We start from the raw sequence: 14854 nt of genomic DNA on the forward strand, positions 1-14854 counted from the left end.
AAGAATCTTAATGTATAATTCCAAAAACAAAAAGAAATCTATCTTATTAATAATTTTTTAGTTATACAAACTCATAGCCACACATTACTTTTAATAACAAAATTCCGTGAATACATTTTAAAAACATCTAAATTTATGTAAACTAAAATGCTACAGTCCATTGTTTCACATACTAGAGTCTGCAAGAATATTCTTGGAGATATACTAATTAAATGAAACTTGATTTCAGGTTTTCTTTTGTTTTGATAATGGCGTAACACAGGTTTAAAGAGGTATATACTGGATAACCCAAACAACTGCCTTAAAACAAAACTGCAATCTATTTTGGAGTAAAATGTTACCATCTATATTTACAACCATGTTGGGACTAAGCAATCATAAAAAGACACGATTTAATATTTAATCCACTTGATCTCCAACATTAAACCAAAAACTGTGGAATTCAGTAAGCCTTTTTGCTGTTAGTTGATGTTAAACAGGTTATACACATCATTCAAGAATTAAAAACACTGTCATAGCCAATTTATATGTAGAAAACCTCAGCACAAATAATAGAATTAATGTGCATGACTGATCTGTAACCTGATAAATATGGCTTGACTACTGTATTGTTTGAATGAGCTATAAACACAATGCAAGTTATAAGACAATTGTTTCAGTTGAAAAAGCCAAGTTTATCTAAATAGAAAAATATAAACGAATTTAAAGTAAAGTGATCTTCATGTTCTCACAAAGCTTTTTTTTCCCCATAAATGTTTTATAAAATGGTACTAACAAATATTTGAGAAAGACCCAACTTTATGGCTTATTTATTTTATTTTGTCTATGGAATGTCTCGAAAAATACTTTTCCACTTACTCAAATAACATCTTAGTTGCATTACTGGTTGGTAGATTCAACAGAACTAATTCACCTATATTTACATATTAAGCAATAGTAAAAATGACTCTCACCTACAAAAGATTCAGAAGCAACAAGCTTAAAATGTACTATAGGCATAAAATATTTAACCAAATTTAATATGTAATTATAAAATCATTTAATGCATTAAATCTGTTTTTATTAATTTAATTGCAACCATGGCTTTTAATTCTTCACAGATGCTTTGTGTTGCTAGTTTCCATTTCAGACACTCTCTGAGCTGTTTTCACTTACATTTTAAAATATACTCTGCTGTCAAAGTCAACTGATTGCAGAACCCATTCTTCATATATATATTACACACACACACACACACACACACACATATATATATATAAATGTTCCAGTCTCTGAGGATTAAATAGGAATAAGAGTACCTACCTTTCAAGTTATGCCTTTTGGTGCCTAATCATGGTTGAGCTATGGAAGACTTCTAAGTGACTATATATTACTTATCATAATAGAATTATGATAAAATAATACAACATGGTAATACTTTCTGATAAGAACAGCCCATGTTTTTCATTACAAGAAATTATGGAATTATTAATAAGTTTTCAATAATTTTTGTACTTAATTTTTACTAAAGATAAAATTTTAATATCCTATGTATGCAACTGGATCATTAAAAATGATGAATTATGCAGGTACAGAGATATATTTGTTAAGTTTATTAAGCCATTGCTTATTAATAAAATTTCATGATTCAAATTTGTTCTATCATTTTGAACATGTGGACCAACAATCAAAGAGTCCTCAGAAGGAAAGTATTTGGGTAAGATGGATCTTTAGGAGATTTACATTACACAATTTAATTCTTCAGCTTATGAAAAAATGTAAACATTCATTAGATCTACAAAATAAACCTTAAGTAATCAGAGTAGAAAATTTCTGATTTTAATTCTTGCTCTTCACATCAAATGAGAAATGATCGATATAAGAAATAGAATAACTAAGACTTATGACAGCATCCTTTCTTTTAAAGAGAGCAAATTCCCCACACTGACATAAATATCTATGTGCATAGAATTTTTACTCTAAATTTAGTGGATAAATTTAATTTAATTTTATTAAAATTATCATAAAGATAAGTATCCCTGTTTACCCATTTTAGAACAAAATGCTCTATTTCAAGATATTGGACTCAAGAATAAAATAACACCTGGAAATGTGATGGAAAACTGTCATAAGTCTATCAGAATAATGACTCAACTACCTAAAATGTTTTCTTTTTCCAGGTAAAAACAAATATGCAACTTAAATGTAAACGTAAATAAATATGTTTTCGGGCATGTGTGTATGCATACACGCTACATGTTTAAAAGAAGTGTAACAGTTCTGTAATATATTATGATCCAACATTTCATTCTGATGTGTTCCACACATACGAATACCTTAGAAATCACTAAATTCTTTTTTCCTCATTTCACTTTGAACTAAAGCACATATACATGGACTGTTTTTTAAAGGTATTATTTTACATGTAAACAGTGCCATCTTGTGGCGTTTGAAACTATTTGCACACTGGCATAAAATTCATTAAGGACTGCAATTGCCATTTTCTTGACAAGTATACAGGTTATTGAACACCCTTAGTCTAAAATCAGTTAATATTTTAAAAATAAGAGCATTTTCCAGCATGTCTTCAAAGAGAAATAATTTTAAAAGAAACTAAGTCAAGAACCCTAGATTCTATTACTATAAATCTTCTACTAACCCGATATTGAATCTTAGACTATGTAGTCACTCCGGACCTCAGTTTCCTCATCTCTAAGACCGTCCAGCTAAGTTATTAGTTAACTGCCTAAAATTCCATTTGATTCTAGCTTTGGAAATTTTTATGAGTATTTCTGATTTTAGCATTCTAATATGGAATACAGGTCTGTTTATGACATACGTTTTCATACTCATCTCTTTTATAATTCTAGGTTATTTGATTATGCACTCTGCTTGAATTTTCTTCAGAAATAAATCTTAATTTATGCTTCTCCCTGTCCAAATAACCTTCCCCTAAACAATACACATTAGAAAGATGTCACTGAATTGTGAATAAAAGTAAATTCAAGTAACTGAAAACAAGTTTTTTAAAAACCTTCTGTAAAGATAAGGGTGCATGCTTTAGGTAAGATGGGATCAATGTCAAACCAAGTACCCAAAAGCTAATGGGAAAGAAGTTCCACCAAAGCTTCTAGAATCATAAGTGTTACAGTGAAACAGAACAGTCTCAGAGTTGAGCAGCTCTACCTAACATCCTGAGAGCTTTGACCAACTCTACTGTATATGGCAGGCTTGCCACCTTGGATTCTGTACTACCATTTCATTCTTCCTCCATATCAGTCATCGAAACTCAATTCTTTTTTCAAAACGTCTTGCTCTGATGTATACTTTATTACTTAAACTCTGGCATCCATCTAGTCCAGGAACTCAACCTCCTAGGCCTGCATTACTAAAACTGCCATCATAGTTTACTGCTTTTCAAAGAGTTATTTAAGAACTTGCATCAGAATCATTTGGGATGCTGGTTAAATCATGTCATCTTCTAGACTCCAGAAAGTAGACCAGCACTGTCTAATAGAAAGATGACAAAAGTCATCTACGTAATTGTAAATGTTCTGGTAGACAGATTAAAAAACTAAAAAGAAACAAGTGAAATTATTTTAATAATATATTTTATTTAATCCAATGCATGTATAGTATCATTGCAATATGTAATCAATTACAAAAAAAAAATCAATATACTTTACATTCTTTTTTTATACAAAGTCTTAGAAATCTAGTACTTTATACTTGTAGCATGTCTCAATTCACACCAGCACACTTCAAGTTCTTAAGTCACATGTGACTAGTGTCTATGGTACTGAACTGAACCAGACTGAAAGAAGGAGGAACAGAAGCCAGGAATCCACATAGCTTGCAAAATACCCAAGTCATTCTTTCACATGCTCAAGTTTGAGAACCACCACTCTAGATGGTCCACTACACAATCTATTCTACTACCATTACTGAATTTACACTTGAAAAAAAACGCCCCTTTAATTACAACAATCCTAAGAATTTAGAAATCCTTGTACCTCTAGTTCAATCAACTCAAATAGGTATTGGTATTCAAAGCTCCCTAAAAGTGGCCTTACCGCATCCATCCAACCTGCTCTCCAACTGGAAAACATTTTGGGTTCTTCCATGAAGTTTTCCTAGGCAAATATTCAAATATTCATTTAACAAATATTTGTGGGGCACCCAATAAATGTCATCATGAATCTCTGCCAAAACAGGAAGATACAAAAGATACCTTTAAATAACGATAATGTAATTGTTTTCATTGCAACAGTGAAAGCAGTGCTCTGAAATAGCACTATGGGATACTATGAGAGTGCGTAAGAGCAGAACCTTATACTCTGAGGGGTAAAAGAAAATTTCTTTAATGCAGTAACATTTAAGTTTAAAAAGTATGAACATAATCAGAAATTTGAACAGATGAAACTCAATTTCTGGGCAGAGGAAAGCACCTTACAAAAAGCCCTGAGTTTGAAACATTACTAAAGGAGTAGGCAGGTTAGGATAGTAACCTGAAAGGAGGCTGTCAGGTAGGCAGAAGCCAGATAAGATCAAATTTATGAGCCTTCAACTGTTTTTTAAGTATGCATATTTAAACAAAACTAGATTACAAATCCTCAAAAAGCACAGACCATGCTCTCTAAGCCTTAATTATTTCTTACACCTCCTCCTAGAACACAAAGAAAGTATTAACAAATACTTCCTCTATATATGGAAATCTCATATATTTTGCCAGCCTTCTAGAATCTCCAAAATTATACTAACGATTATTTGCATCTACTATATTATTATGAAACTGAAGGAAGTCTTTCCTGAAGTGCTAAGTAGTAAGTTCCTTAGAAAGAGAGACAATTTATATATGAAGTAAGGTGGGCATCATGTTCTACCAGCGTGATGCCAGAATTCTGGCTCTAACCCAAAATCCTGGTGGAAGGAATGAAAAGGTGGTGACTTAAACACACGCATACACACTTGTACCACAGAGACTAAAGAATGTAAGGAAAATATTTCACTGGGTCAAGTCAGCTTATTACCTATTATACCTGTTTCACTCTTCAAACTGATCAAATTCTGATACATAACACTGTGACTAGGCAGAGTTCTGAGATGGCCCCCCAAATTTGTGGCTTCTAGGGAGCATATACTATATAATCCCTCCCCTTGAGTGTGGCCAGACATGTAATTAAGAGGCAAAATCACTTTGAAGATTAGCTTCAACAAAGAGGAAATTATCCGGCCGGGACTGACCTAATCACGTAAGCCCTTTAAAAGGACCTCCCTGAAGTCAGAGAGACTGGAAGTGTGAGAAGGCCTATGGAAGGACTACCTGGCAAAAGCACAAGACTGGCCTCTGGCCAACAGCTAGCAAGCCAATGAGAACCTCAATCTAAGAACAAAGATATTAATTCTGCCAGGAACCAAGTGGGTCAAAAGAGGACCCCAGATTTTAGATGAGATCCCACCTGCAGACAGGTGCCTTTACTTCAAACTTATGAGACTGTGTAGAGCACCCAGCTATGCCATGCCCCAGACTCCTGACCTAAAGACTGAGATAACAAAATGGCTGTTGTTTGAAACTAATTTATGATAATTTGTTACACAGCAATAGAAAACGAATACACTCAGGCATTTTTCTCATATAATTAAGTAACAGTACATCTGGTAGTTAAGTTTCTCAGACTTCATTTTACGAATAATTTTCCCACCTGCTTTAAGTATAAAATTGTTTCGCATCTCACATGAATATTAGCCGTGAACTATCTCCTTAATACTTCTCATCCTAACATTAAAAGTCATTGAATTTGTGAGTCAAAATTCACTGAAAAGCTCTTCAGTTCTGATGGGCCTTTTTGGTGAGGTAACCTTACTCCCGACCAGTCGCCTAGGGGTGGACGGGTACACAGTGCAAGCTGGTCCAGCAGACGCAGCCTCCTGCTGCCCCCAGACTCCGCCTCGCAGGGGGGCGGGGCATAAACGTGAGCTGAGCCCAGAACAGACAAGGGATAGAAAAATGCAAGCAGTTCGTCCCTTTAACCCCTAACCCAATTTCTCAAGAAAAGCCGCCCACACAGTAATCCCTCTAAAACTGTGGCTGGGCGGCCGCGCACGCAGCTGCTTTACGAATTCCCAAAGCATCTAGCAAGTTCCAACCGCCCACTAAAGATCCCTGGGGCCACTTATGGCGCAGCTGGCGGACAGTTCATATCACTTTCAAAATATCTTTCAAACTCGGGAACTGTGCTCCTTGGTCGCTCTGTCTCCAGACCTAGGGAGCGGCCACTAAAACCTGGACCTACCATCTTCCCCCCCTGGGCGCCAGGGAGCCCGCCGACCACAACTACCGGTGCCCAACAGGGATCCTCCCGAGCGTAACCACTGGGAGTAGCGTCACCACGCCTACCCACTGCGCCTGCGCGAATGTCCGCTCCTGCGAAGGCCCGGAGATCTTGCGGGACCCCGCTGCGTAGGGCGGGGCCTAAAAGCTTGTCGCGCCTGCGCGAGGGGCCGACGGCGTCCTGCGTCGTTACTTTTGAAACGAGTGGCGGGGAACTGCTCTGGAAACCCCTGGTGTTGCTGTCTGCCGGGTGGAAGCGCGTGCCTTTATCCGTGGGCCTGGCCATGGCGCTGCAGCTCTCCCGGGAGCAGGGCATCACCCTGCGCGGGAGCGCCGAAATCGTGGCCGAGTTCTTCTGTAAGTCCTCGCGCAGGCCGTAGGGCGGGGAGAACGGAGCCCAGGCCGCCCGGCAGGCCCGCGGCTCGGCTTCCGAGGCGGAGGGAAGCCGGGTGGGCCGGAGCGGCCCCGAACCCAAGCCCTCGCAGCCCCGCCCTCCTGCCCGGCAGGAGGAATCTGGGAAGAGGCGGATGCAGGCGCCTTCTCCAGACGCGTTGCTAATGATGGAGGAGGACGCCTAGGTGCTGCTGAGGCCTGCCTCGCGGTACAGCCCCTTCGCCGGGAGCGTTTCTTTAAAGTGCAGAGCTCACCCCTCACCATCACCCGCGCGAGGTGAATCTGGTCGACGGTGATGGACTAGACTTCGGGAAGCTCCGTTCTGGACCAGGCCAGTTGTACCTTCTGATAGAACCTGGCAGAACTTGTGAGGATAAAAGGAGGAAAGAGAGAGGGGGAGAGGCTTGCCTGGGCTTTGGACTAGTCAGTCGGTTGCCTATTTTGACATCTTCTAACCATAAAATCTGAATTTGGACTTGTTCTACAATGAAATGAATTTTGCCACTGGGAGATTAATGCAGTTTGGCATTTTTCTTTTATTGCCACATAAATGCAGGTATCACTTTCTCTCTTACTTAAAAGCAAGATTTTAAGGATTTTTAATGCCACTTTGTACCTATTCTGCTTTCAGCAAAACACACAAACACGTGTGTGTTTAGACATTTACAGCTTTACACCATTAATGAAACCACATCCAAATATGCTTTATTTCCCGAAGTTACAAAGTGACAATGACTTTAATATTTCTTGTTTTCAGCATTTGGCATCAACAGCATTTTATATCAGCGTGGCATATATCCATCCGAAACCTTTACTCGAGTGCAGAAATATGGACTCACCTTGCTTGTAACTACTGATCCTGAACTCATAAAATACCTAAATAATGTGGTGGAACAACTGAAAGGTAATTAATTGTTGGAAACAGTTTTGAGTTTTGCAGGCCTTCTATGATCCACATTTTCTAGCATCTTGGTGCTCATTTTTCAGCTCTGCACATGGTGGTGTAAAACACACTACCATCCCATAGTGAATCAACTGGGAGGAAGCAAATAGCATATAAATTGAAAGACGTCCCACCCTTCCTCCACCACACTTTGAGTAGGCTGAATATTTTAATGTTAGAAATCTGATATGGCTTAAGGAAACAATCTCCATTAACGGAGTTTATGTGACCAGATGGAACATGTTTGAATTTTACTATTATGATGGTGTTGATTATCTGAGAAAAAAATCCACTATACTTAATATATTTTTTTGTAGCTGCTTGCAGTCTAAAACCATCATTATATTAAGATGAAGTAACTAAAACTGAATTCAACCTGGGGGACTAAACTTAAAAAAGAAGAACTACTAAATAACAGAGCGCTCGTTAGAATTTTCTTATTTTCACCTATTTCCATTTGTCCTTTTTTTTTTAAATCCTGCCTGAGTCAGTAGCCTTTTCTATCTGAACACTCATTTTTTCCTTTTAGCTCAAGAAGTTGCAGTATTGTTGGATCAATATTTGTTCTCCATCTATTCCTTTTCTTTCTTTTTCTAGAATTCCTATTAGTTTCTCTTTCATGTTTCTCTCCACTTAGGAGTCCCATTTCTGATTTTTCTGTGTTGTGGGATATTTTCCCCTATCTACCCATTTGACCTTCCAAATTACTAGTTCTAAAAAACACTACAGCCGTCATCTTTTTTTTTCCTTTTTAATTTTAAAATTCATGAATCATTTTTTTGTTGTTGTTTTAAGTAACTTCATTTTTTAAATTACATCATTGTATTTTCATTAACTTCAGGGCTAAATCACCCATAGTCATTCATAGGGCTGCACTCGGATTATTTGGTGTGGAACCTCTTAGAACTAAACTCAAACCCTCCCTGAGTCAAATTTTCCTATTTTATGCTTTCATTGTACCATATTTTGCACCTGCATAGCAGTTACCACAATTTTAATTTCACGTTAATTGGTGCAGTGATTAGGTTAATGCTATCTTCTACACTCTTGCCTTGGATTAGGATGGAAGTACCGAATGTTTACGATCCTATCCTCAGCACCCAGTGCTATACCTGGTATAAATACTGAGAATTTGAAAACAGGAGCTAGGTTATTGATGGGGCAAGTTTTCTGTATAATTTGGAGGAGATCCAAAATAGCAGTGGTAGAAATTTGCTGAGGATAGGAAGTGGGACCCGAGAAAAGAGTTGCTTTGTAATGCAGTGAACCAAAAAAGATGCCTTGTTATGTATTACAGAATGGTTATACAAGTGTACAGTGCAGAAATTGGTGGTAGTCATCTCAAATATTGAAAGTGGTGAGGTCCTTGAAAGATGGCAATTTGATATTGAGTGTGACAAGACTGCAAAAGATGACAGGTAAGTAGGAATTTAAATTATTTCCACTTTCATATGCTTGTTCTAAAACTTGTTTTCTTTACAAAATGAGTTCTAATTATATTGAACAAGTTTCATATAAGGTATAGTTTTTTCTAGGATGTTTAATTTGATCTTCAGTCTCCTGTGGAAAAGAATTGTGCTTACTTTAGCATGTCATTGACTTGTATAGTATTGCCTTTAGTCTAAATTGGTGAATTTCAAACTGTAGTATTTATGGTGGTATATGCAAAACGCCATACAATATACTAGGTGGCCCATTTTATGAATTGTTTAAAGGTACTTTTAAGCATAAGGGATTATCCTAGACTCTCCCAGCTTAAGAAACTGTGTTTCACTTAATGCCACAAATTTCCTAAGACACTTCATAAACTCTGAAGTTTCCAGACTACCTGAATGGGAAATGCCCATCATTATATGCTAATGACTAGCATTGTCCTAGGCATACTTAACCTGTAAATTCAGAACCATTTCTCATAATGAAATGTAGTTTGCTTCTGAAGCCTTTGGTCTCTTTTAGGAAATGTTTAGCTTATAAAAATAATTTGATATACAATTTAATATCTTCTTGAGACAACAGGGAATTAGACATTTAGGCGTTACTAAAAATGCCAAAATGATTATACCAATTAAATATTTTAGATACCACTGTTATTTTTTTCTTAAGAGGTACTGAAGTTTTCCTAACTTGAAGCACTTGGCAAATTTTCTGGTCATCTGATATAAAATGACCTGATCCTAAGACCAACCCTAAAAAATGATTGGAAGGATAAATGAAATAATAAAAATACATACTATGCCTACTGTGGTATTATGGGTCCTAATGATGTACTCATTTTCTAAAAAACTCCTTTTTAATGTATTACTTATTTGATTTTGGAATCATTTAATTAGATAAATAATCTTACAAATGGTTTAAATAACTCATTAAAACTTAAATTAATCGATTTGGTTCCTTTGGTAGTGCACCCAGAGAAAAGTCTCAGAAAGCTATCCAAGATGAAATCCGCTCAGTGATCAGACAGATCACAGCTACAGTGACATTTCTGCCACTGTTGGAAGTTTCTTGTAAGTATTATATAACGTCACATTGCCTTAAATTTGTTGGGGAAGAGACTAAGCTACTATTTTAAGAATTACCCCTTTATTAAATTTTTTCTTAATTATCAATATCATGTAATAAAAATGGGAAAGCATTATAAAGGAAAGGTAATGTTATATGCATTCTGGAAAATTTGGAAATGCTGAAAAGGAAAGTATTCCACAATTCTCACTCGAATGTTTTGATGTAATTTCTTTCATTATCTTCATTTCTTACACACTTTTATGTATTGATATATATTTAAGACTATAGCTATAATTGTGTCTTGCTTTTCTATCTTCCTTACTCCTTCAAACATCAGATATGTCCTGAAAACCTACTATATGTCACACTCTGTTCTAGGCACTAGGATACATCAGTCACAGAACCAAGATGTTAGCTTTACTGTAGGTCACATTCATGCTATCCCATGTGATTGATTATACACTTTCTACAAATATTTTTAATGGTTTTTTCTTTAAAGAAAAAAAAAACTTGAATTTTTCATAAGATAAAGTGAAAGGAGTGCAATATTTTCTGTACTACAGTAAATTTCCATTGAAGAAAAGCAATGAACTAGTTATTACAGACCAGGCTAAACTACGTTTCTAACACTATGTGTGGTTCAAAATGTGAGGGAGACAGGGCAGGTAGTTTTACTTTTGAAAAAATAATGTACCTTAATTATTTTATCCCCAATTTAGGTTCATTTGATCTCCTGATTTATACAGACAAAGATTTGGTTGTACCTGAAAAGTGGGAAGAGTCAGGACCACAGTTCATTACCAATTCTGAGGAAGTTCGTCTTCGTTCATTTACTACTACAATTCACAAAGTAAATAGCATGGTAGCCTACAAAATTCCTGTCAATGACTGAGGATAAGCTAAAGACAGTAACGTACTTGTATTCTCAAATGTGGTTTTCCTGAAACCAAATCAACTTTAGTTGATATGTTTTATTTCATTGGTTAATTTTTAGATGGGGAAAACTTAACATTATACTTTACTGAATCTGTGCATAGTTGTTCCATTCCTTGGTACCTGTTTCACTTTCCATAGGGCTGATGTAAGTTATTGCACACTGTTCCAAAGGGAACTAGCAGATTACATTAGCATTGTAATGTCAGTTCCTTTGAAGGTAGTAACTGTAGATGGAAAAACTTTTGCCATAAAGCTAAATGTCTTTCTAAGTCAGACCTTTTGGTCAAGCAGCTTGACTCAGAATATAGAGAAATATTTAAATATAAAATAGAGCAAAAGAAATATGAATATTCAGAATATTTGTTTAGATCCTGAAAGTAACTAATGATAGTCCATAAGTAATGAAATATTGCTCCTATTAGGTCCTTTTGCCATTTATTTCATTTGTATAGTTTCCATATTGAAAAATTTTCCAATTATTTGATTTTAATTTATATAACTTGAACCTATGAAGCTATGGATATTCCTACTGTTCAAATTGCTGTGATACCAAACTTTTAAGAATGTCCTTTTATGTTTTATAAAATCAAGCTTTAAATGACAATGATGAAATAAAGTTAAATGTGTATGTTTTAAATTTGTCTTAAAATATTTTCATATTGGTGTGGTGTTAATACAGTTAAATAGTTATGATGCATTCAGTACAGCATATTATTTCTTGTGCCTACTATGGTTGTAGGGCCTAAGAATTCAAAGTTGAGTAAGTCTTGAGGTACTTTCAATTTAATGCACAAGCATTTATTGTACCCCCCTTCATCTCATAACAGTAGATTTAAAATAAACATTCTTTTTGTAAAATGATAAATGTTCTTTGGAATTAATTCAGTTTAGCAAATTTTGGATTGTAGAACCTTTCTATACTCTTAGCCTATTGTTAGTCTAATTTTCCATATACAGTTGACCCTTGAACAGTGCAGGGACTGGATCAGTGACCCTCCAAGCAGTTGAAAATCCCAGTATAACTTACAGCCAGCCCTCCATATCTGTGGTTACTCCATACCCATGGATTCAACCAACTGCGGATCGTGTAGTACTGTAGTATTTATTACAGTACTGAAGCTTGAGATCTTATGAAGGAGAGGAAAATATATGGCAAAGGACCATGAAGTAACCAAACAGGTTTACTTCATTATGTATTTGTCTTTATTATTTCACCTGGATAATCTTATCTCTGATCCAATTGTGTGCTTGTTAAGAATAAAGGGCAATGTCTTACATCCTTTCATCTCTTAGAGCTGCTGGACAAATAGGTGCCAATTTTTGATGATGGGTATCGTGAATGCTGTTGCAAAGGCCAGTCTCTAAAGAGTTGTTGAAGCTATCTAACTGAGGTTCACGCACAAGTCTTCCTGAATAAGAAAGTAGGTACTCAGAAATGGAAATAATGTTTATTTAGGGATGGTCAAGAGTCAACATTTGAATTCTTGAGCTGTTCATCATCTGTTTAACATTTGAAATATGCATTGAGAAGGAAAGCAGAAATAGAGCTTGAGTAAAAATATGGAGAGAGTTGAAAATTATGGTCCTATTTTTAGGAAATATGTTTGAAAGTTTTTATAGAAAGCAATGACTGCTTCAGGAAACACTGAATGCCCCTTTGTTAAACAATGGGAATAATAAAATGTGGTTCTTGACCCAAAAAAGCTCACCAGCAGCAACATTATATATTGCTGATAACACATTTCTGTCATTTATGTTTCTGACAAATTAAGTGATCCTAATATTACTACTTTTGTGATTTATTATGGTACTTACTTCTCTCTCCTTTAAGAGTTATGTCCAGAAATTAATGCTCTGGATTTGAATGTTACCCTCAATAACAGGAGCTTCTGCCATACAATCTATTGCCTGCAAGTTACTCTATAGTATCAGTTCTGCATCAGCTAGGCTCTTCTTTTTTTGAAAACAGAAAAAAATTGGCTTTGAAAAAATTTAATGGAAGAATATTAGCTATGTAAAGAATCAAAGGAAAGGCTGAAAACCAGAGAGCTACGGCAGCCCCAGGGATTTTCAGTGACAAATCTGTGAACTCTGCATATCTGTATGTAATATAATAAATGGACCACTGATGTTACCCAGTGATCTATCCAGATGACTCAGATTGCTGGTTTAAAAAAAGTGACAATGAAAAGCTTTGTTTGCATTTTAACAAGCTGAGATGTAACACTAAGAATTCTGGGAAACTGCATTTTTAAATACTTTGATCATTTCATCTCAGCGAACATCATTAACATGGTTAAATTAGACTTCTTACACCATTTGCATGTTAACTATTTACTCTTGTGAGGATTCTGAGGAGCCAGTCATGATCTTCCTCGCCTCTTACAGATTATGTATCAATTCAGAAATATACATATTGGAGTTGAATGGGAGCCAAGCTATGAGCTTTACTGATAAAGCTAGATTGGAAAAGCTTTGGCCTAAGGTTCCAGCTGGACTTGTCCCACCCTCCTTCTATACCTTGAGGCTCACCCTGGGAGGAAGATATCTAAACCAACAGATGAAAGAATTGTGACTGACTTCATACCATGTTAAATAGAAGCTAAGATTCCAAGAGAATCTGGTGGGCCTCTAGACCTGCCTGGGCTCTGACTCAATTTTGCTTACCATAGGTAGAGGAATGAAACCATGTTCCAGTTGAGCCCATCAGGGTTTGAAATAGAGCCCCAGAAGGGACTGAACCACACCTGGTCTTCAGGATCCTTCTCTCAGTACCATCAATCAGACAGAGAAGTCAAGCCTCCATGGGAATTTTTACACAGAGGTATAACAATCTCATGTATCAACTGGCTTTTGTTGTAGAGCAAACAACCATAACATAGCAACAATAAGCATTTTTTCCTCCTTCAAGTCTACAGGTCAGCTGGGGTGCTTGTCTTCATTCTCACCTAAGTCTACAGGTCATGTGTCGTTCTACCACTGAAAGGGCAGTGACTAGCCAGAATTCTTGAAGCTTAGTTTCAGAACTTGCACACTGACACTTTTCCACATTCCACTGGCCAAGGCAAGTCTTATGGCTAAGCCAAACTTCAGTGGGGAAGGGAAGTATACTCCTCCCAAGGAGATGGGGGAGAGGTGTGAAAATATGGTGAAAGGATCTAATAGTCCAGGGGTTGGCAAACGTTTTCTGTAAAGGGTCAGATACTAGTTTAGGCTTTGCAGCCATATGGTGTCTTGCACCTACTCAAGTGATTCCGTCGTAACTTGAAAGCAGCCTTAGACAACAGGTAAACGAATGAGCATGGCTGTGTTCCAATAACAAAAACCAGATGGTGGGCTATATTTGACACAGGGGTTGTAGTTTGCTGACCCTGTAATAGATCTGTTTGCTGTTTTGTTCACAAATATTCAAACCCCTCCCTGGCTCAGAGCAATTGATTTTGTGATATTCAAGGCTTACATTTAAAGCAACATCATTTGTTTTCTCCATCCATGGTATCTCAAATGGGATGGCTCTTTATCTCTATCCCATATTCTGCGAAACACAACTGGCTATTTCTTTAAGGTACTCCTCAGGACACCCCACAGTGAATTTTGATCTGAAAACTGGGAAGGGAGGTTCTTTGGCGCATGATGCGTACGAAGAGATTCAGAATAGCATAAAGGCTACACGCCTCTATTTTTAATCACTATATAAACATGTATGCTGAATAAATGTTACTATTAGAATGCATTCAAGTTTCTTAGGTTCATTAACCTCCTATATATTT

The 14854-nt window shown here is 36.5% G+C and overlaps 1 protein-coding gene and 1 pseudogene across 1 annotated transcript; both read left to right on the forward strand.

The window, feature by feature from the left end:
- The window catches only part of LOC133091750 (protein LTV1 homolog), a 28342-nt pseudogene extending 22326 nt beyond the window's left edge, over positions 1 to 6016 (forward strand).
- A 469-nt stretch (positions 6017 to 6485) lies between these two features.
- On the forward strand, positions 6486 to 11402 carry MAD2L1 (mitotic arrest deficient 2 like 1). Its single transcript, XM_061191123.1, has 5 exons — positions 6486 to 6667; positions 7461 to 7607; positions 8944 to 9064; positions 10047 to 10150; positions 10868 to 11402. Exons 1-5 carry the CDS (start codon positions 6595 to 6597, stop codon positions 11038 to 11040), a joined length of 618 nt encoding a protein of 205 aa, XP_061047106.1. The 5' UTR covers positions 6486 to 6594; the 3' UTR covers positions 11041 to 11402.
- The last annotated feature ends 3452 nt before the right edge of the window (positions 11403 to 14854 follow it).

This window comes from Eubalaena glacialis, chromosome 5, assembly GCF_028564815.1.
Source record: "Eubalaena glacialis isolate mEubGla1 chromosome 5, mEubGla1.1.hap2.+ XY, whole genome shotgun sequence".
In the NCBI taxonomy this organism is placed as follows: Eukaryota; Metazoa; Chordata; class Mammalia; order Artiodactyla; family Balaenidae; genus Eubalaena; species Eubalaena glacialis.

Bases quoted from the DNA above. Each gene is read 5' to 3' on its own strand.
- MAD2L1 (XM_061191123.1), top strand. From the start codon at position 6,595: ATGGCGCTGCAGCTCTCCCGGGAGCAGGGCATCACCCTGCGCGGGAGC. The intron at 6,668-7,460 runs GTAAGTCCTCGC...TCTTGTTTTCAG, and splicing joins AATCGTGGCCGAGTTCTTCT to CATTTGGCATCAACAGCATT. The intron at 7,608-8,943 runs GTAATTAATTGT...TATGTATTACAG, and splicing joins TGTGGTGGAACAACTGAAAG to AATGGTTATACAAGTGTACA.